Source organism: Lonchura striata, chromosome 3 (assembly GCF_046129695.1).
Source record: "Lonchura striata isolate bLonStr1 chromosome 3, bLonStr1.mat, whole genome shotgun sequence".
Classification (NCBI taxonomy): domain Eukaryota; kingdom Metazoa; phylum Chordata; class Aves; order Passeriformes; family Estrildidae; genus Lonchura; species Lonchura striata.
Genome location: NC_134605.1, coordinates 25,248,859 through 25,272,238, shown reverse-complemented (window position 1 = coordinate 25,272,238; position 23,380 = coordinate 25,248,859). Strand labels below are relative to the sequence as shown.

The following is a 23,380-nucleotide window of genomic DNA, read 5'->3' as shown; positions in this document are numbered from 1 at the left end:
TGGGTGGGAGGGTGGGGTGGGGTAAGGAGAGGGAGATTTGTTTAAATGCTCTTCTCTCCATTTGGGCTTTTTTTTGTTTGTCTTGTTTCTTGATGATTTTTGGTAGGGTTAGAAGACTAGGATAGCAATACTTGAAAATACTACTGTCAAGGTGGAAGATTTTTATTGAAACAATCAGTGTTACTTGTGTGTTTTGTCCAGTGCTGTAGCAAATTTGGAGCCCAGTGAAACCAACAAGCAAAATTGGATTCAATGGCTTTGATATCAAGTGGGAGCTGTAACTTTGCAGGAGTGCTTTAATCTGTTTTCAAATAAATAAGGCTTTGTGAATCCCTTAGGCCTGTTTGCAAGTTCTAATGCAGTTTGAAGCACTTGTAGTCAATGTTGGAAAACTGATTGTTGTTTGTTGAAAGTATTAACCAACCCATCATGTATGAAAAATGCAGTAGAAAAAGTGTTTTGCTACAATTTTGTGACTTCTGATAGAGGGTTGTTCCAAATTCCCATGGTAAACCTGTGGTGAAAGTTGCAGGCTGCATGTATGTGTGTTTAATTTTCATAGAACTACTGACTAGAAGAAAAAGGAAAATTCTGCTGGTTTTGTTCTGTGGGGAAGTGCCAGTTCTACATGCCAGTATTGTTTTACACAAAAATATTCTTGAGCATATAGAAATAATATACATGATGTGCAGTCTTATCTTTTTTCCCCATGCCAACCACCTTGACTTTTTATCTTGTATTAATTTTGAAAATTTGTCTTGGTTTAATGGAAATAAAAATTATTAATCTAAGAAGTGTGTGAGTTTTTTATAGATGCTTTTATAAGAGCTATGTCCATAGATACTGTTTGATGGTCTCAATCATGCATGTGTATTTGTGATTAAATTGCAGCATCCTCATATAGGCTTTTTATCTGTCAAGAACAGGATATCATTAAATGCAAAGCTACTCCAAACTACAAGAACTTAAAAAGAATTTTTATCTGCTCAAGTTTTGAATCTGGATTAAAAATTCCTCAGTGAGCTGCACTACAACTGACCAAAGTATGCAAAATGTCAGACTAAGCTATGTTTAAAAAAAATATAACTTTGCTTCGCACTGTTACAGTGCAGATTGTTTAAATGGTACAATCTGTGAATACAATTCCTTTCCATTATTCTGTTTCTAGGAATTGCTGTATGGATGTCTTGGATGTCCTGTATTTGTGCAGTTGGGCTATTGGGAAGGCTACAGTGTACATCCTGCTGTTACGTGTGGGTATAAATGAACTTAGTGCACTCTGGAGCTGTGCCTATCTCCTGGATGCCGAGAAATCTTGGAGAAAAGGATAGAATTTTAAATTCAGTGTTGGCTCCAAGGGAAAAAGATGTTGTGTTAGGAGAAGTGTGGACATATGGTTGCCCCAGTCTGTGAATAGTATGGGCATGTTTGATGTGACTGAGTAACACCTTTCTCTTGGCCTGAATCAATGTTTTTAAAATCATTGTTTCCTGTTCTTGTTAAGTGCTCAGACATATGGGATTGTTTTGGGAAACTGCTCCTGTGCATCAGATGCTTGCTTGAGCCACTAGATGAAATTTCTACTTCCATTTAGGCACCTCCCTCCCCACTCCAGGCTGGTGTAACACCTTAAATTATTCCTGATTCCAAGAGAACAGCACACACAGACCCTGCACTCATTCCTCCTGCAGCTCAGTGAAAACCAACCTTCATGAACTGTACCACTGTGTTCTGGGCTTTTTTTTTCTCTATATCTTAATAATTAGGGAATCACAGGATCCTTTGGGTTGGAAAAAACCTCCATGATAGAGTCTCATTTTTGAGAGAGAGAGCTGGTAAAGAAGACTTGACTCATGCTAAATTTATCTTATCATAGGAATAGATTTACTGCTGAAACCCATCCTGGCTGTATCTATAAATAAAAGCAGCCAAAGGCTTTTCCAGGCTTGAGGCCAAGTGACAGCAAAGAATGGTTGTGTCCCTGAGGTCAGGGGCTTGTCCTGTCTCTGAGCAGCACCATGGTGGAGGCTGAATAATCCATCAGCTCATTGGAAGGCTACAGCAACTGGCAAAGCTCAACAGGACTGTGAGCTCCTCTACTTTGGGAATCATAGGGGCATTAAGTGCCAAGTTTTGGGAAGTCCTGCTGTTGTTTTGGACCAAGACCCTCACAGCAAAACCACTGTTGCAGTTTCCAAAGAGAGAATTAATAGAGTTGTGCTGCATCTCAGCAGCAGTTTTCATCCTACACCTGCCAGTAGGGGTTTGTGTATACTAGGGGCCTTTTTCCTTCAGCTTTTGGGCTGTTTCCCCATGGATAATCTGGGAGATCTTGCTGGAGTTAGATCCTCTAAGGTCTAGTGCCACCTCTCATGGCTGAGCTTCCAGCTCTCTGGGGACCCTCTTGCTAAGAGAGCTCCCAGAGAACACTGAAGCTACTTTGGGATATCCAAAAGTAGGTCTTTATTAGCGGATTAAGGCATCCAGCACATTAATATTTCCAGTGGTCGAGAGGATTTGTTGCTAGAACTTTTTGGTTAACAAATATCAGATGATATAGGTTCTGGCCTGGCTGTGATAACCTGAAGGTGTCTGGTGAATTAGGTAAGGGAACTTCTTTTTTTCTTCTTCACAGGAGGCGTTTTATGCACAGACCTGCCTTCCTCCTTTGCCACATAAACTTTCAAAGTCTTGGCCATTGTAGATATGGGGAAACATCAGCCCAGGGAGGAAAATTACCTACCTGAGATTGGCACCAGCAATAAATAACACCACTAAAGGCATAATCACGCTGCATGTGGTACTTGTTCAAAAAGCATGGTTCCTATGTTTAAACTTCTTTTAGTATTTCTTTAATTACTTCTGTTTGAGTCGTTCCCACGTTTCATTTATTCAAGGTTAGGACAGCATAATGGTAGTTTTATTTTTAGTTGTTTTATGCAGTTTTATTGTATTTTGTGTTCTTATTCAGCCTACAGTAATTACTTTAGTGTCCACAATGATTAAACATGCTGGCACAATCACCTTGGACTGGCACCAGTTTCCTTGTGTATTCAGTTGCTTCTTTCAATTCAAGGTATATTTATCTACAAGAGATACATTCAATCATGTAGTTTGTTTCCATTGTTTGTAGTCTTTGACGTTCTCTACAAGGTTAAAATATTGATGGGTTGGGTTTTTTTAGGTAACTTCATTGAAGTAAAGTATTTTAGCTGCCTGCTGTACTTATTTAAAGTGTGTAGTATCTGTAAAGTACTAGACAAGCATCAAAGGTGTCAGCTTTTCATCACATCAAATAGTAACCAGTTTTCAAACAGGAATTCTGGATTTATTCCTTCTGGAGCAGTTATGTGAAGATACTCCACCATTACTGTGAAATCAAAAGGGGCAGTGCTGGTCCTTTTGCCTCTTGACATACCCCGCTAATTTTATTTCCCAGGGCATATGTACATTTCTCTCACAATGGCCAGGACATCTTGCTAATTTATTCTCAGTTGGAAAGTTAAAAATGCACTTGTCACATTTTGTGTCACAACACAAATGTGGGTTTCCTTGTTGGTTTATTTTTTATTGCCCAGAAGGACTTTGATCTCACAAGCTGAAAATGATAAGCGTGTTATATAGTTTGTGGGTTGCTCTCAGAGCAACCACATTCCAGTCTTTTGCCTTATTCTTGGAGAAGCATTTGTCACGATAATAACTAACCTGTGATATGGTAAATGAAATGATTCTTTGCTAGTATTCTATATGAGACACAACTATCTAGTTTTGCCTTGAGTCCGATATTTTCCCTGCAAGGCTCATGGCTCTCTCCAGAGCTCTGGTTTTCGCTGTGGTTGGCTGGGTTTCATTCCTCTGTCTCGATGCACAAAGTGAGTATTGTTATGTTTATAAATACCTGAGTATTTTACTGCTTTTATTGAAATGGAACAAATTAAATTTATTAAATTCATACAAATCACAAACCTAGAAGTTTAAAATACTTTGATTTATTGATAAAATAATACCTAAGCAAGCAGTCTTGGTGCCCTTGGAAGTCACGTTTGGGCTTTCAGGGACTGTGATAGACAGATGAAAACTATGTTCTTGTATAGTATATACAAGGGTTTTTACAAGTTTTCTTTATCTTTGGGGAGTTTGATTATATCTGCAGCAGTCTATAATTTAAATACCTAGGCTGAAGCCGAGTCTCGAGATGGGTAATTTTAAAGTTGTAATCAGTTGAATTCCTTGCTGCTGCTGCTCAGCTAAATTAGATTGGAGTAGTTACCATTGTTACTTCTGCTTTTCACAGTGATAACTACTTCACTAAAAATTCTGTTGGTTGTATTGAGGCTTCCTGAAAGTGCAAACTGCCAAATTTTTGGTTTTCACTGCTCCGGAGCCTAGGTTTTAGTACTCAGAGATGGAATGGTGAATTAAACCTAAATCCAGCAGCTGCTGACTAGAAATAGTCATTAGGATTCTATTCAGTGACTTGTGTAGAAACCTGCTCACTTATAAATGAGATCATATAAAGTGATGCAGACATGAAGGCATCTACTTAGCCAGGGGAAAATACCCCACTACTTTTTATACCAAGTGTCCCTTTGAGTATCCATAAGGATGACAAGGATAAGAAGTAGGAACATTCTTAGCATTGGTGCAAACCCACATAAAGGCCACAAGAGTTGCACAGGTACCTATAGGAGCATGGATTGCACTCTGGAAGCTTTGCTGCTAAATTCTAGTCAGGGAAAGGGAGAAAGTTTTGGTGGATTTCTGGATTTTTGTGTGTATAGCTTGCAGATCTTAATGATTAAACAAAAAAGTCTGTCACTTTTGTCACACAGAGAAAATGTAGAGAGGTACAAGAAGCCACTTAGGAAAGCTATTTGTCATGGAAAAAAAAAATATTCCCAAAGGGCTCCTTCTCTAAAAGCTTAAGGCGATTAAATTTCAGGTAAAAAGCTCCTGGATTCTTGCTACCATTTCTGTGGGGAATAGCTTTGTGTTTATCGTTGTCTTGGGAGCAGAAAACAATTTCAGGGCCAAGGTACAAGAGTAGTTTCGATTACGGTCTCCACAAATGGTTCATCAGGACACTATTGAGCAGTGACTCACTCTTGTCAGGCAGTAAAATCCTAGATTGGACAGGACACCAATGTTTGCTTCCTCCCTGTCAGGTATTGCTTTAAACCCTTCAAGATGCCACCATGGTAAATGTCCTGGAGCTTAATTTGAACCCTTGTGTGCATCTGGGTTTGCATAGCATCAGCTTATTTACCTTCTACTAGTTCTGGACACAGTCCCTTTGTGTTCTTTGTACATGACATTTCTGTTTCTTCTTAGAAATCACAACTATCAACTGTGATGTACCACCCAGGCCACTGGTGCTCTCAAGCTTTTTGGATGGATATACAGGTAAAATAAGGATTCTAACCTAGAATTGTCTGATCTCCTCCCAAATGCACTTCATTATCTCACATAGTCAGTGGATTTTATAATAAGTCTATAATAAGTATAATAATAAGTATAATAATATTATTAATTGATTTACATGGACATGCAGTGTCCATGGCTGGATGCAACAGCTGCCTACATGAAATACTGCTTAGTGGAATAAATAAATATAACCCCCCAAATTCCCTGACCCAAGAATCTCATTGTCTGAATAGACACATCAGGCAATGGGAAAGAAAATGAGTACAGAAAATATTTTCTGTTTGCTTTGTCCAGCCAGTATTTGATGTCCTTAATGGATATCCAGCAGTTTTACAAGGCAAAGCATTAAGTTATGGCCAAAGCTTTCCCTTTGGGATATGTCATAACCCTTAGGATCTCATGCTTACTGCCCACAAGCAAACTTCACTGCTTCTGGCTTTCAACAACATACAGAAAACAAACATGATCCAGAAAAGTGGTGTTTTTTTTGTGGTTTTTTTTTTTTTTTTACAATCATTATTGAAACATTTATTTTGAGTTGGAAGCTTAGCTGCTGTGTCTGACTCTTGCATGGAGTTAGAAAGAAAGATAACTACATTTCGCTCAGATTCCATTTGATGTTTAATCAGCCAGCAAGAACTCTGGCCTTCTGTGTGCATTATATGTGTGAATGAATCTGCTGACATAGCTGATGAGTAGGCAAGAGGGACAATCAGCTTTAATTTTCCCCCGTTATTTCTTTTTATGTGGCTTTCTCCTCTGGAGGGAATGCTGTTTCCGAGGCAGCTGCTTGATACTTCTTGGCTGAATGTATCTGCTCTGCATGGAGGACTGGACAGCCTATGGCAGCAAGCAAAGATGGATTTTGTTTTCCTGGAGAGTTTTCAGCACTGCACACAGCAGGGTGGCACCACACAAAGCTGTGCCACTGAGACCCAGCCCTGCAGTTCTGTGCTTGCTGTCAGCTCACTGTACTTTGTCCTCACACACTAATAAAATCTAGTGTCTCTGGGCTGGTGGCTGACAGCATTCCAGACACTCCCTGCTGCTGCAAGATGAAGAGGTTGTATTCCTGAAACACTTGGAGACCAAGAGCACAAGGCTGTGCATGGAGATTAGAGATGGGACTGTTACAGAAAGCATTTACTATCCTTGACTAGTAGTGATGGGGTACAAAACCAGTGGATAAGGAATAAACACAGCTTGGAAGTTTCCTGAAGATCATAGGAAATATTCGGGCTGTTTGGGAAAGACTTTGGAAAGGAGAGGGGATTATGGGTTTGCAATCCAGATCCATGAGAAGATAAGTATGATTACATAAACACAAATGTCTTGATGATGTAAGGGAACTTTCTTTAATAAAATTGCTAGTAACACCATGCTGGGTGGTTTAAAAGGATACATTTCAAAAGCAATTTCAAACAGATTTGATATTTAACCAAGCAAGCAGTACACAGTCAGTCTAAAAGGAATCCTGATCATTACAAATAACAAGTCATCAAATTTTCAGGAGGACAGTTCCTAAATGCATGGTAGTAGAAAATCTCATAAGAATTGATTTGAAGGTTGCAGCATTTTGGGTTTGTGTCCTGTACAAACAGGAGCACATTAAGGGAAAGGCCATTCACTTTCCAGCTGAATCCAGATTCACACTGGGTTCTACTGCCTGATAGATGCAGCTAAAATATATGAAAGGCCCTTGTGTTTGGAAAATACTGAAACTGGCCCCATGTGGCCTCTCAATGACTTTGGCTGACTTTGATTACATTTTCACAGTAAACGTGGGAAAAAAAGTTTTGCAGCATAAAGCTATTTTCAAAAAAATGGTGGAAATCTAGGTGTAAATTATGCCAAGCTTTTTAATTATGGATATATTGTGTGTATATCTTGGAAAAAATTGGGTTATGTGGTTTTAAAAACACATCAATACACTTGTGCAGGGTACTTAAGGGGACTTTAACAGATCTTACAGTTTAGCTAAAAATGGCAAAGTGAGATAAAATGCAACCAAAAGTCACCAGTAATAAAGTTATCAATACATATGAAATAAACCTGTGGAATTCTTTTCCATAAAGCAATCTAATTTTTTTCCATTTTCTCTTACAGGTGATATAGAATGGATTACAAATGTCCCACCCAATGTGCATCTGAAATTACAAGAATTTGTATTCTCTGAACACTTGAATTATGTAGAGCTGCTAACTGATTCTCGATCTAGCAATGCAACTGTGAGGACTAGAAGGGCACTGGATGTTGAGGCTCTTGAGGTATTATTTTTACTGCATATAAAGCCTAGAGAGAAAAGTTTTCTTGACAAGTGAAAAAGAAATAGCATTAAGATAATGCACTTTAATTGTTCATTCTTTCACAGTATAAGTTGGTATTTCAAAAAAGTGATTTGTCTGAATAGAATTCAGTATCTAGCTCTCACTAATATCTGTTAAATATCTTCAGTTTCCTATAACTAAACTTTACTGTCATCTGACAGCCAGACACGTTCTTTCCTAGTCGTGTGTTGTACTGAGAGCTGTAAACATGCATTATGACAGATGCCACTTGCCTTACAACTCACCTCTCAGGAGCATGAGTTATTTCCTCAAAGTGAGATTGAGCAGATGTTACTTGGTAGAAGGTAATCCTGAATCATAAGCACTTCACTCCCTAATGGATTTATGGGCCTCTGTTGCTTGACGTACAAGGGGATAGGTCCTTCTTCCTAGGCAGTTCTTACTCTGGAGGATCACCAGGAATTTAGAAAGCAATATCAGTGTTTTGCCTGGCTGAAGTTGCTTTTGAATAGGAGAATGTTGTAGTACTGCAGAGTAAATACAGACAATTTATTATACAAGTGCTATTTCAGAGTAGCACTGAATTTGTGTTTTGGACACGGCCATCTCAGAGAAGCACTGTACCTGACAGATCTGGACCAGGCATATTATAAAAAACACTGTTGCAATCAGTGTTTGTAATGAAAAATCCAGTGTTTGGATGAAAATGTACTTTTAATTTTTTTTTTTTTTAATTTTACATTTCCATTTCTCATTTGGATATTTTCCAAATGGATTAAAACACTTTTTATGCTTCTTGCACATGTTCTCCTGTATTCTCTGTCAACTTTTTTGGGGGAGAGTACTCAGGTAAAGAGGGCTGGTGGGGTCAGGGTAGGTGGGTATCAGTAGTAGAGGTACGGCAGTCAAATAAACCTTGTAATATAGAGCAAAATAATTACAAATTGTTAATTTCAAGTAGAGTGTTTTGGTACAGCACACCTGAGGATTCAACTACTACAAGTAATTTTGTATAATTTTGGCAAAAATTATCTGTGATAATCATATTATTAGTTAATCGGTTACATTATTTATTGGTTTGTTTGTTCAATTTTAGGGTAATATAATCTGGTATTCTGTTGTTTGCCAAAGGATTGGAGCAGTGAGTATAAACCATGCTTTATCAACTGTATTTATTGTCTAATTTAATGCAAATTATTATTTTATGCAATACTATTTAATTGAAAGCTATGATGCAGGGAGTTCAGAGTACCTTGTAGAAGATAACCTGTTGAAGTCTGCTGATTGAAAGGAGTGTTTTTGTTCACAGAAAACTAAAGTAAACTTGAAAAAGTTAACTTTAGGAATGGTAAACTAATTCTAAATGGTAGTTTAATGAAAGGGTATCTCTTTGAGGATCTCATTTTAGATAAAATTAAATGTTAGCAGAATGCTGCCACCTCACTGTTGTAATTTCTTCCATTACCAAGACTGTTGAGATAGAGAATGGACGGAATGTAGAATTGATAGATGTAAACGACAATGCTCCAGAATTTCAGCAAGCTAATTATAGTGCTTCAGTATCAGAGGTGAGTTATGGCAAATGCTGATATTTTTTTCCTGGGATGTTTTTAAATTACCTCCTGGGGAGCTTCTAATGTGACCTCACTGAGATTAGTTCCTCACGTGCACCCTTATGGGACTTATCTGCGCTATCTCGTGGGTGTGAAAAGGAAAGGCTGGGCTGCACATACAGCTGGGGGAGTGGGGTGATGGAGAAAGCCAAAAATGGCAACAGGAAGCGATTTGCTAAGCAGGTGGCACAACTTTCCTGCCCCAAGTTGGGAAGGATGTGGATGGGAGCTTGTGACTGAGTATTTGATGATTTCTATTTCCTCTTAGGTAGCTGGAATTAATTCCACAGTTATAAAAGTGGAAGCTGAGGATAAGGACTTTTCACCAGAATTCAGCATCCTTACTTACAGTCTTTGGGTGAGTGACCTTTGTTAGCTGGGAACTGTGAACACCAGTTTGAATTTCATAGATCCATAGCCTGGGACTTGATCCCAGCTTGCTCCCTGACACTGCAAAGACTAATAATCTGCAAAACATCCAAGAGACCTTTCAAACTATAACACAGGATCAGTCTGGCATGCAGTGAGGCCTGAATATTGTTTCTTAACATTTGTGGAATGATTTATGGCACTCTTCAGCTGCAGCTAAGGAACTCGGTGGTCTTTTGCAGTAGCAGGAGGGAGAGCTGTTTCCCCTTTTAAAGTTTATATTTGATTTGCTGTCAGTCTTCAGTCCTCAAGCCAACTGAAGTAAGATCATCTCAACTAAATGTAGATATCTGCAGTGGAAATCTTCACATCTGACCTTGTGTCTGCTCCTTTTTTAGCTGGTGAAAGGAAGCTGATACCATTCCCCAGTGTGCCATAGGATAATTCAGATAGAAATTCTATTGGCACTGACAGGGGAGGTACATGTGGAGGAGAATCAACCTTTTTCTTTCCATTGGTGGTGGTTGAGACATTCCTGCACCTTTATAGTGCAATAGTAAAGATGAAAAAAGAGAAAAGAAAATGTATTTCATCATCAATCATATAAAGTATCTGATTTATTCATTTAATAGGGCCCAAACTCTGATTACTTTTCTATAAGGGAAGGAGATGGAAACATCATGGTGAAAAAACCACTGGATTACAATGAAGTCAACTTTTTCAATTTAACAGTCCAAGCAAAGGTATGACACAAATTAAAAGAATGAGACCTGCAGCACTTCTACAATGATAGTTCCTTTGTTTTATAGGATGCCAGTTTCTACAAATTTACAGCTTTGGGAGTTCCCAAGCCAAATGTTGTGTCTGCAACTTGGTTTATACTGGAGACAAAGTAGCATATTCTTAATATTTCAGCCTCTCAAGTACCAGCCCAAATTTCTTTCTGTATTTCTCTAAGTATAAATACTGTACATATTCATTCTCCAGTGCTGTAACACATATTCACCTATTTATTCTGTCAGATCTCTCAAATTTTTGCTGCATCTTACCAGGATTTTTGTTTGTCTTTTTGGAGATTTGAGTATGTATTTGCCTAATTTTCTTTTAGAACTAAAAATAAATAGTTTTGCTAGGATTATTGTGGTACCTAGAAATCAGTACAGTGTTCTATTCTGTAGTCTACGTACATGATAGAAAATGAGAAGCTAAAGAAAGATTACCTCTTGATAGTTTTATTCCTAAAACTGGATTCCAGAAATAGAAAAATCTGACAGACTGAGAGTTTTCAGGTTAAAAATGCAGCAAAATATATGTAATAATATTTTGCTGTACTTTCCACTGAGATAATGGTCTTTTCCACAACAGTAGTTCTTATTTTCTTTTCCCTTGGTATGCAGGAAAAATTTGGAAACCAGAGTGCCACTGCATCATTAATAATTAATGTGGAAGATTATGATACCTTGAACCCCTATTTCAGTCAATCTGTGTACCATGGGAATATCAGTGAAAACCAGGTAAAAGCTCTTCTCTGAATGCTGCTGTTACCAGGTAAACTGGCCATGAATTATATGAAGCATAAAATTTTCTGTGATAGAAACATGTAATTTTGTATTTTGGGGGAAAAAAATTTAAAAATAAGAAAGAAAAGGGAAAAAAGCCTCCCAAATTCCTGTTTTAACAGGGCTTTTAATATAAAATTCAAAGGGTAACTGGCTGTCCATCAGTCCTGAAATAAGTTTTAATTAGTGTAATTCCTTCATACAGCGTCACAATCAGGTAAGCAAAAATAAGGATCTGAATGGCAAGCCATGGTCTATATTACTTTAGTAACTTTTTTTTTTTTATATATAGAGATTTCTTGGTGGAATGTATTTGTTTGACTCAGATTTCTGTATGTATTCTGAAAAAAAACTCATTATAGTATTATCAGAGTAACCCACTGAAATTAAAAAGTTTTATTATTATCCCTATTTCTATGTCGTTATCTTCCTGTTAATGTATTTTTAATCATAGATACTTTGAGAGTTACACCTCCAGTGTTCCTTTTGTTAGAAGTTCATCTTTAATTCTCTGAAAGGAACAGTTTTAGCCCTTCTAAAGTGTTTTTATCTTTTAAATTACTGTTTTTATATGGGCTGGAGAATAGACTTGTGTGTTGTTTTCCAGGAGAGGAATGGAACTGAAATAGTCAATGTTCTCAACATAAATTCCATCTGTGACTGCAGCTTCATAATCTGGTGTTTCTTAAGCACAGTGTATCCATCAAGTATCTTGGTTATCATTCTCCACTGTAAATCACATATGGCAAAGAAAGACTTTTTTTCTGGATCACATTGATTAAATACATGTTTTTTGTTTCTTTAATCAAAACTGTGACTTATCTAAGGAAATATTTGAAGTTAATATGTATTTTTTCCAAGATATTCAGGTTAATGTATATTTTCTAGGTGGGTCCTCTGGCTGTTCTCCCAGAGGTCTTGGCTCAAGATGGAGACAAAGGTATAAATGAAAAAATAATTTACAGCATCAAGCTAGGTAAGAGCCTTTATTTTCTTCTAGACATTGACATAGTAATTCAGGATGATTCATTTGCCTATTACTGGAGGGAATGATAAGGAAGTGCAGGGTCCATTCAGATGTCTTGAAGTGCCCACAGCTTCACTGCAGAGCTGCTCCACGAGCTAAATCAGCCTGATCTCAGTCATTATTGTGGGGTCCAGCTACTTCTAAAATGTTTGATTGTTCATACCCTTCTTAGAGGGAACAAAAATCAATTCCTGATTTCAAGTGTAAGCCACTTCTAGAGGCTTCAGCTTGATCAAAGAATTTACATTCAGGACCATCTAGAGAGAGTATTCCATAAAGAGCTGTTCCTCCTCCTGAAGAAATTGCCAGAAGTTTATAAAATGCTTAATTTGAGACCCTTGAAGTGTGAGTGTATTTTCTAGGAGTTGTTTTAAGGACAGAGTGTTTGAAAAACAGCCTTTCATGTTCCTTTTTCCTGTGGCTGAGAAGTTAACACTCAGCTAACACTGAGAAGTTAACAAAGGGCAGACCAGACTTCCAGTTCTGGTTCATTCTCATTAACCCTTCCCAATTTGTTGCTTTTCAGTGAACCCCCCAGCCTATAACAACAGCTTTTCAATCAATGACGCTGGAGTGTTGGAAGTCAAGACCTCAATTGACAGAGAAATATGTCCAAACCTTGTGGTGGGCATTCAGGTAGAGATTGTTTTTGTATTTTAGTCTCAATTTCAGAAAATAATATGTAAATCCAAGTTACTGTTAATAGCATTTCTCATAGTCATTGGTATTAAGGCTCCACCCTGCCATTTAAAACTCAAAATAGAGGAAAATGTAATTAATTATAAATATGCAGTTGTCATGTCCTTGTGTTAAGCTTGTTGTTATCAAGGCATGGAATTTACAGCTGTAAGCTCTGTTTTCTAGGCAGCTCAGAAAGACAAGACTTTCAAAACAGCTGATGCAGTAGTTCTGGTTACTATTGGAGATGAAAATGACAATTATCCAGTACTGTCACAAGCAAGTTATGATGTCTTACTTCCAGAAAATTTCCCAAATGGGTTGGAAGTTCTTCAAATAACAGCTACTGATGAAGATGAGGTAAAAAGATGATGGTTTTGTGGCTGCTACAAGTACTGCACTTCTGAAATATAATGTAAAATGCATTTGTGTTTTATGGCTATTGTGAATAGAATTTTTTTTTTCTGACTATCTAAATATGCTTAAGCAAAGCAAACTTAGTTTCCCTTCTTTAAGGGGTAAAGTACTGCAGACAAAGAATAAATTTTGTCTCTCTTTGGAACTCCTCTGGCTTGCATAAGGTCCCAAATCTGGAAGTGCAGAAGTACAAAATGAACACAAAGCTGCAAGTCATTCTCAGCCTGCATGTTATTTCTTCCATGTTGTTTGCTTCTCTCTTTTTTTTAATTTTGTTTTTTTTTTGGAACTGTAATCTCAATTAAACCAGGAGATTTCATCCTTTCCATGTGGAAAACAAGGAGAAAGTATCCTAAGGGAGTAGTTCAGTGATTACCCTATTTAATGACAAACATGTTTCCTGTTTGCAGGGAGGCTTCCAGGGAACATTCAGTCTCACTCCAGATGACAGTCCCTTCCAGCTGAGTCCAGCTGGAATCCTAACTGTGAGGAACTCCACGCTGCTGGACAGGGAGAGAGTGCCCTCTATTCATCTACAGGTATTAAAAACAAGCCTGCTTCTCTCCAAGGTAACCTGAGGCCAACAGGTGAGACCTGATCTGTCCTGGCAGGAGGCCGAACCTTGAGTAGGGACAGCAGCTTAATTGAAGAAACAAACCAAGAGTTTGAGAGCAATGTTATCTGGAGGGAAATACCATTGCTGATACAACTTCCTCAGCCTGTAATTCTTATTTAACCTTTTTTCTACCTCCACAACACTCCTTTGAACAACACAGTCTTCTCACTGCATCGTTTTTGCAGGTCACTGCTAGAGATCATTTGCCACCTCACCAAACGGTGAACTCTTCTATCAACATAGTGCTGCTGGATGAAAATGACAACAGCCCAACCTTTAGAGACACACCATATAGACAAGATATTTTCCTCAATATGACTGTAGGAATGGCCATTCTTCAGGTACTAGAAATACTGAGCAAAAATGACATTTTTGAGTGGAATCCATGCATGAGTCCTTGCTTAAACTTGTGAAGCAGTTCTGTTGAGTAGGGAATATTTTTGGAACAGCTCTGAGTTCAGAAACAATCCATTTTTGATTTTAGAGCTATTGATATTTCATAATCACCATGTCCTGAATATTTTAATCACATCCCAGATCAGAGAATAAATTATAAAGGATTTTTATTCTGTTGCTGTGCACCAGCCTCAATTCCACAAATATAGACAGAAAATAAGATTCTTGAATTTAGTTGTTGTAAAGTATTTAATAAAAACTGAATGTTGTTAGAGTCCAGAAGCTCAAATAATGGCACAGCATTTTTGAAAGGCTACTGAATGCTGGAGCATTGGGGATAATTTTTAGATCCAATATACTTTTTCTAACATAGTAAAACAATTAACCAAATAAAACAGGAAATAGGAGTTGAGATCTGTAGAGAGTCACTATCAATGCTCATACCCAGATGTGCAGATTTCATGGCACCTGATGAAACCACTTGAACAGTCTGCCTCCAGTACTTTTGGAATTGTTATGAAACCAATTCTCTGAGATACAAACCTGGTGTAATTCACATGAGTTCCACAGGAGTAGGATTTTGCTTGTGCTGCTGGAATGATATCATGTGTGTGCATCCAAGAGCAAACTTTGTTACTGAGGTTTAACAGAAGAATTGCATAGGAAGTAGGCATCAAAGGTACAACCAAATTTAACTGCAGCAATATTTACCTGATTTTCCTGTACATCTAAAATGGGAGAAAATTTGATGAATACACAAAACCTAGAGTAAAACAATTTTTGTTTTCCTCCAGGTTGCTGCTGCTGATGCAGATGATGGTATAAATGGAGAGATAAGCTTCATCTTAGCTGGTGGCAATGAAGATGGACACTTTGAATTGGACACATCCACAGGAAAAATCAGTTTAAGAACAGTAATCCCATTACAAATCAACCAGCTTAAGAAGTTTGTTTTGTGGATAACAGCTACTGATGGTAAGACAGGATTTAGTCCTGGTCAACACAGCTAATCCTGGTGATGAGTTTTGGTTTTGTTTGATTTTTTTACTTGAAGGAATGCTGTCAAAATAGGTTTGCAGGCTTTGTTTGAATAATACTATATATTTTATCTGGTCTTGTTCATTGAAGATAAGAAACTGTCTTATTATTCCAAAATAATTGCTGCATCTCTGGTAAAACTGTTCCTGCTGATGGCATTATAGGAAATCTGTTTTCTTCATGACTGTGGGAAGAACATGTGAAATAGCATATATATATATATATATATATATATAATTGTAATTTATTTATATTTGTATTATATATATAATCACATCTTTTAATTTACTGACTGGTGTTGCACAGCACAGGAAACAAAAATTCAGGCAAAAAATTAGAAATTTATAGCTCTTTTATCAGTCAATAAAAGGAAAATTAAATGTACTGAGTAATTTGGTCATTATTTGCACATCCTTGTGGGTAAACTGAAGATGCCAAGTCCATTTTTAGGATGACCAACACAAACATCATTTCATTATCCATAATTATTGGGGGTTTCTTTGTTTTAAAAGAATAACAGAGAACTCAGTGAACATTTAAGACCTGAATAATGGCAGAAATAAATGTAACCTAGGAATGGCATCCCACTCCTGCTATAATGAGAATACAAAGTGGTTTTCAGCCTTGTGATTTTTCCTTGATTTGGTCAATATGAGGTCTGTGTCTTCAAATTAAGGGTCACTTGGATAAAAAGGGTCTTGTGAGGAATATGGATACAAAAGGGATTGCTCAGTCCATTCTTTGTCTGTGGTCTTGGTGAGGACCTCTGAGGCAATACCACAACAGCAGCACCAAGGATTAAATATTTTAAAAAAGGCAGTACCCATAGAAAAGTGTCTTTTTGTGGGGGTCAGTAGGTGTTTTGTGCATCTGCTGAGAAATTGTTTCCTTTTGTTTGCAGGTGGGACCGTTCCAAGAAGTTCATCAGTGCCAGTAGAAATCTTTGCAGTTGGAGATTCCAGGCCACAGTTTATTCAGAAAACATACAATGTGTCTGTGAAAGAAGAGCTGGTTCCTCCTGTTGAAGTAGCACAAGTAAGAAGAATTCTACCTCTATATAGGACAGGGCAGGTCTAAGAAAATCCTAATTTTGTTATAGATGTGCTCTAAATATGCAAATCTCCCTGACTGATGGAGAACTACATACTAATACTGTGTTCTACATATCAAGCTTCACATGCAGTATATCCCTCAGATGAAACTTATCACCCATAAAGGTGGGTTTGCTTCCAGTTAAACATTTGCAAATATTTAAATAGCATCTGCTACCATCTAGCATTTTTTAAAACCCCCCAAAAAACCCAAATCAGGCCTCCAAATCAAATTAACCTCTGAACTGCTTGAGAAAGTAAACAGTTTGTTGACTTTGGACACCCTTCAAAGTGTTTAGTGGCTCAAAGCTTAGGATAGGCAATATTCCCTCATCTTCTGGTGATAAATCTAAAACCCTGTGAGATGACATGCGAATTCCCATCAGAGGATTGTCATAAAGGCATTTTCAAAGAACACTCTAGAACTTGCTCTTCATTTCGATCCAAAAAAATGCTCAGACAAGCAGAGCACTGGAATGCACCATGATAGCGCCTTCTTGGATGAAGGTCTGAACACAGATGGGAGGTTTCATATCAAAGCAGTGAGAAGGTAATGTGTTTTAGTGTTTTGATTTATAGACATCTTGAGTTAATTTCCCCCCTTTTTTCATGTAAAGAAACACAGAACCAGAGGTTAAAGTGCAGTCTGTTATTTTTATTCTGTGCTATATATATTCACATCTTAATAAAAGGCAGTCCTCTCTGCATTTTTGTGTATATTGAGGCTTGATCTTTACTTTTTTTAAAGAATCTGGGAAGTTAACATGTATCTGAATGAAAATTCATTAAAAGAAGTAAGAATGAGAACACAGTATCAACTGTAAGTTGATATGAATCCACAGTATCAACCATAACATGAGTCTGGACATAGTTAAAACTACTATTATTTTTCAGACAGTGGTTTATGTGTTTTAATTCATTTATTGATGATATGCTGTATCTTACACAGGTTGAGTATAAGGCTTTAAATCCCCACATACCAGTTGAGTTTCGGGTGCTGACGGAATCTGCTTTATTTGCCATCGATGGCAACGGAGTTATCTCAACAAAAAAAAAACTGGACTATGAATCCCAGAAAAATTACACTCTCAATATCTCCTTGTCAGATGGAAGCACTGCTGACTATGCCATGGTGTTTATCAGAGTTACAGATGTCAATGATAACAGCCCTGTGTTTGGTACAACCAGCACCACCATTGCCATCATGGAGAACATGCCAGTGGGAACCAATGTCACTGGCGTGTCAGCCACAGACATGGATGAAGGATTTAATGGATTAGTGGTTTACAACCTGAAGGGTGGAGAAGGAAAAATGGATATTGACAGCTCAGGATTCATTTTCCTGCAAAAGGTGCTGGACAGAGAAGAACAAGGCTTCTATAACTTAACTGTGATTGCCAGTGACCAAGGTCAACCCATGCGATCTACAGCGCTCAACCTGACCATCGTCATTGATGATATGAACGACAACCCCCCAGTCTTCTCATCGAGCAGGTATGAAGTGAAGGTCCCTGAAGACCAGGAGCTGGGAAGTGCCCTGCTGACACTGTCTGCTACAGACTTGGATGCTGGGGCCAACTCCTTTGTGACTTACCGAATCACTGACCAGCGACCTCAAACCCCCTCCCCAGTGTTCCTTGTCAGCTCAAGCACAGGCCAGTTCAGCCTGAGCCAGCAGCTGGATTATGAAACCATAAATGAATTTGAAGTGAAAGTGGAGGCATCAGATGGAGGTCAGCCAACTCTGAGCACTGAAACACTCGTAGTTGTTCGTGTAGTAGATGTCAATGATAACCCACCAGAATTCAGTCAGGCAGCTTATGATGTATTTGTGTTTGAAAACCATCTGATGGGGAGTCCTGTCTATACATTCAGTGTTGCTGACAAGGATGAGGTAGGTACTGCACTAATCTCATCCTGAAAAATCAAAATGACATGTTTTTCTCCATTAACCTGCAAAAAAGCATAGCAGTAGGCAAAAGGAGATTTCTTAAATGGTTGGTGCTAAGTGTGTGTTTTGGTTCATGAAAACTTTGTCTTGCTTTCTCTGGAGCCAGCAGAAACCTTCCCAACCCAAGGAAGTTAAGACCCTGTATGAAATAATTTAGTGGCTATATCAGAGAAGATGGAGAGAGCTTCTCTCCTACTGCATATGTGACCTAGGATAGGACGTGGTGTTTGCTTCTGTTAATGTGCATATGAGATATATGCATCACACCAGACAGAGAATAGGTTTTTTTTAAATTGTCTTAATGCTTCTTCTCCCAAAATAATAGTTTCTGATTTAATGTTGCTTGATAAACTAAATTTGGTGTACTTACCTTTAGTCTCAGCTTAGTCAGAGCAAGGGGCAATTTATAACCCTGACAGAGTTGTTTCTTCTATAATAGGAAATTACAAAATTTCCCTCTGCTTTATAACAAGTGGTTTCTTTCTCCCCTTGTTTTATAAAGATATTTTGCATGTAGCTGTGGCACTGAGAAGATGCTTTGGAGGAAGAGATTTCTGATTTGCAATATTATTTTGCTCATGTCAGTTTTAGAGCAGCATAAATGCTTGGTTCATACTCCACTGAACTCTGTTTTGCTGCCCTTTCCATCATGGGGATAAGTCTTGGAGAGCGTTAGGGAGAGAGAATGTGTAGGACCCAAATAGGGAAGACCATAAGTGCTTCCACATAGTCCAATTCCTGTTTGCCAAAAAAGTCTATTATTCCAATAGCTCAGGGTGAAGTATTTAATTTATTAAACCTGGCAAATCACTCATATTTCTGTAATGAGAAGTCTTATAAAAAGGTCAGGTATTAGTATTAATAAGATTATTTGTTGAACTTAAATCTTAATAATTTTAAACTTACATGAACAATGTTTTCTTTTTAGGCTGGCTTTTCTCAGGGATACTTTATTCTCAGCAGCACTTCATTTACTGTGGATATCCCTGGAACACTTTCATTAAGGAATAACACAGAACTGGACAGGGAGACTACATCTGGATTCACTTTACAAGTAAATTTGGGGAGAGACTCTACAGCTTTGGCTCATCTCTACTTCATTCCATTAAATGCCTTTTTATATCTTTATAAGAGGTTAAAAATGATAATGCAGTCAAATAAACTGACATTTTTTTAATTACTTCGTTAGGTATGGGCAGTCGATAATGTAATAAATGGGCTTAGTTCAAGTGCCTCATTCCACATCACTGTTCTGGATGTCAATGACAACAACCCTGAGTTTCAGAATCAGCCATACAGTTTCGAGGCTCTGGAAGGAGAGTACACGTTGAATAATCCCACTAGAGTTGGACATGTGACTGCTACTGATTTGGATGAGGGAGAGAATGCACGAATTACTTATTACTTGTCAGCTGAGGATGGGGATAATCCATACAGCATCCAGCAGGTAAGGATTTGGGTATGCTGAAAACAAGATTTAGATCTTGCTGTTCATGAAGTGACTTGGCATACATCAGGTAAAAAAAAGAGTAGGTGGTGCCATTCTAGTACACATCACAACCAGCACGTGCCCCATAGATTGGAAATCTACATTGATATTCAAAAACCAAGATATTCCTGCTCAGGTGTTGCTTGGAATGTGAACTAGCCCCCAGGAGAATAGATTATTTCAATCCCTCATCCCTTCTGAGAATTCAGTGTACAAGAGTTCTCCAAATGATCTGTGCACTGAACCACTGCCTTCTCCAGGATGGAACCATTTTGGTTACTGGCTCTGTAGACCGAGAACGTAAAGACAAGTATGAGCTGCTCCTGGTGGCATCTGATAACGGAGTGCCTCTGAGGCAGGTAAGGAGTAGCAAGTTATGCTTTATCTGAGCTGCCTTTTATTTGTACACCTATGAGCCTGTGCACTTTCTGAATCATGGTTTTCTCTGCCATACTCCAGAACTTCACACACATCAGCATCCAAGTGTTAGATGTGAATGACAACCCTCCTCAGTTCACAAGGGCACAGTACTCAGCCAGTGTCCCTGTGGCAGCAGCAAAGGAAGGAGAGTTTGTCCTGGCAGTGTCTGCCACCGACCTCGACCTTGGGAAGAACGCTGTCATTTCATACAGGTACACTTCTGTGAGGTTAAGTACTTGTTGTGAGAGACACAGAAAGGCATTTTTATTGATCTTAAGAAGGATAAGATCTCTTGATTAATATTTTACAAGTGCTGTAATCAGTTATGATTTCTGTACTTAGGAACAAGGACAGTCATTATTGGGTGTTTTAGAGCTTATCAAATCATGATTATGTCATAAGAGAGGACACAACCAAATGATAAACTGGCAACAAAAACCCACAGCCAAGATTTTGTTCAGTTTCTGAAATTTTGAATAACACATTGGAGTGTTTGGGTAGGAAGTAAATGAATCTCTGACTCTATGTATCTTCTGTTTGCTGGGAGGAGGAGATAAGAAAATAACTTCCTTAATGCACTATGCAGAGAAAAATCAGTGGAGGAAGATATTTCTATGAGCCCTAAATCATGGAAAATATCAGGATACCTTGACATGAAAAGCATAGATTGAGAAGGACAAATGAAGGAGCAGTAAACTTGTGGATGTTTAGAACTAATGCCTTGAAAGAGGTTATTTTTAACTATGAGATGGCATTCTACCTAAAATACATCACTTGTGAGCAATCCAGTTATCTGTGAGAGGTCACAGAATGCTGGGAATTAGCAGGTCTTCAGATGAATGTCACTTGGCCTTCTCCCACTGCTGAATATGCAGCTGAGTGTGCAAGATTTTCCTTTTACTGGTGTAAGTATCAAAGCCTTGGGGTGTAATGGGAACTGAAGGCATGAACGCTGTACATTTTCTTGATGGGAGACTTACTTGGAAATAAAAGGCCAATATATTTTAGGCTAAAGACAGCAATTAAAAGCTGGTCTTTATAAATAGGCAAATATTGTCTGTTGAGTGCTCCTTACAGAGGTAGCACTAAGTAGATGGCGATTCCAAGGTCATTAATATGAATGCTCTCCTGATTGCTCCTTACTTAATCAGCTTCATGAACCATTCTGACGATTTCCATATAAATAATGGCACTGGAGAAATCTCTCTCTGCAATAACCTGGACCACATCACAGCTGACACAGTTGTTACCCTGACAGTTGTTGCTACTGATCATGGACTTCCTCATCTTACCTCAACTGGTATACCATCTTTTTAACCCTTTTTACTTTTCCCACATAAACATAACCCTTGCAAACATTTAAATTTTAAATTAATCCCATTGCTGTCAATCAAACTGAATCTAGCAAAAAAAAAAAAAGTTACATTTGAACAATGATGAATATTTGCTTTTTAACTTTTTGTCTCCTCCATACTGATCATATTAACAAAAAACTTGGTTTTAGTAACCCTGGTTAGAAATAATTTTTTTCAAAATTCATCTGTTGCAGTTGTACTTAGGTACAAAACCCAAGACTCCTCAGCTGTAGTCACTCTAAGAAGATGTATTCAAATAATATTGTTGATGTGCTTCTTTTTTCAATTTTCCTTTATCTTTCTAAACTTGGAAACATTTAAACAATCAAAAGTTGGCAAATCACCCTCAACTTAGTTTCTGTTCCTCAAAAAATATTCATTCGTGTAGTGTTTTTTGTAACTTTTTAATGTGTTTTGTGGAGGTTAACTTTGATTTATCATGAACAGGAGAAAACAACCGATTTTCTTAAAATAGGACAAGCGGTCACAACAGGAATTGCATTCGTGGCTCTATGTACATCCCTCCTCTCGTGTTACAGAGCAATTAAGGGTCCGTTTTTTAAGGAGAAACACCTGCACATCCCATTAGCTTCAGATTGGTGATCCTTGCTCTCCTGTCACACTGAAACAACACTTCTGTAATCAGGGAAGATTGGAAAATCGATTAGGTGCAATAGCATCATGTTTTGTGTTACATATTAATCCTTACTACTATTGGTTTCTTTTTTCTTATTTCCCTTTCCTGTGTGATAATTTCCATCATTTTCTACTGGTTCCTTAAAAGCTTAAGGAAACAGAGCATGGATCACAATCATTTTAGCAGTGACTTCACTATTTTAATTTGTTTTCTCTCTTCAGCCTCTGTTACTCTCTACTTGCTGGTAGATGACACCAGCTTTGGGCTGACTTTTGAGAGCTCCAGCTACGAGTTCAGCATTGAGGAAAACAAATCCCCAGGGACTGCAGTGGGCTCTGTGAAGGCTCTGACTGGAAGCATAGCTGTGCAGGTTGGATACTCCCTGAAATCCCACTGGGACAAGTTCTCCATCGGAGACCAAGGAGACATCGTGGCCCTGGTCTGGCTGGATCGGGAAGAAGGAGACCTGTACAGCATCCTTGTGGAAGCTGTGGATTCTCTGGTGCCACCCAACACAGCTGTTGCTCTGGTATGGAATATGCATTTCAAAATATTTTTAATCAAGGAATATGAAATATCTTTAAAAAATATTAACAATCAAGCAAAATCCAGATAAGTGTCTTCTGTCATGCAAATGTGAAGCTTTGAGAGCCTTCTATTTAATTTCCCTTTTTTTATATCCTGAGGAGACATTACCATCTGGAGATATTGTCAACTTCACAGATTGTGTCACTCCCTGAGAGCTCCTTATGAACAACTCATAACCAGAGACACTGATTAACACCAAAACTGGTTCTGTGCAATGTTCTGTCAAATGCCTGAAGCAGATGAGCCCAAAAGCCCCAGGTTATTAGTTCTGTGCATCTCTTCCATTTAGAGTGTTATCTACATATATGTTATCTTGCAGCTGAGAATTAAAAAAGTTTAAAAATTCAGAGGTTGTGAAAATGCTCAAATGCTGAAGTTGTTATCTGTTCCCTTTGGGTTTTGTTCCCTGGTTCAAAATTCTCCT

At 38.1% G+C, this 23,380-nt stretch overlaps 2 protein-coding genes and 1 long non-coding RNA gene across 4 annotated transcripts; all 3 read left to right on the top strand.

Annotated features, from left to right (window-relative positions):
• The first annotated feature begins 8,954 nt into the window (after positions 1 to 8,954).
• LOC110469099 (cadherin-related family member 5-like) lies at positions 8,955 to 12,940 on the top strand. The gene is made up of 7 exons (XM_031504523.2): positions 8,955 to 9,280; positions 9,594 to 9,683; positions 10,327 to 10,437; positions 11,092 to 11,208; positions 11,459 to 11,470; positions 12,142 to 12,229; positions 12,807 to 12,940. Exons 1-7 carry the CDS (start codon positions 9,131 to 9,133, stop codon positions 12,938 to 12,940), a joined length of 702 nt encoding a protein of 233 aa, XP_031360383.2. The 5' UTR covers positions 8,955 to 9,130.
• A 327-nt stretch (positions 12,941 to 13,267) lies between these two features.
• LOC110469093 (uncharacterized) lies at positions 13,268 to 15,387 on the top strand. 2 transcript variants are annotated; one of them, XR_004148100.2, is made up of 3 exons: positions 13,268 to 13,318; positions 13,786 to 14,332; positions 15,182 to 15,387. It is a non-coding gene; the product is annotated as an uncharacterized LOC110469093 (long non-coding RNA). The 2 variants fall into 2 exon arrangements; XR_002465193.1 differs by lacking the exon at positions 15,182 to 15,387 and having other exon boundaries at positions 13,786 to 13,914; positions 14,177 to 14,237.
• Positions 15,388 to 16,134: 747 nt separating this feature from the next.
• Positions 16,135 to 18,437, top strand: LOC116183379 (protocadherin gamma-C3-like). The gene is made up of 3 exons (XM_077781750.1): positions 16,135 to 16,168; positions 16,327 to 16,460; positions 17,466 to 18,437. The coding sequence occupies exons 1-3, from the start codon at positions 16,135 to 16,137 to the stop codon at positions 18,435 to 18,437; spliced, it is 1,140 nt and encodes a 379-aa protein (XP_077637876.1).
• The last annotated feature ends 4,943 nt before the right edge of the window (positions 18,438 to 23,380 follow it).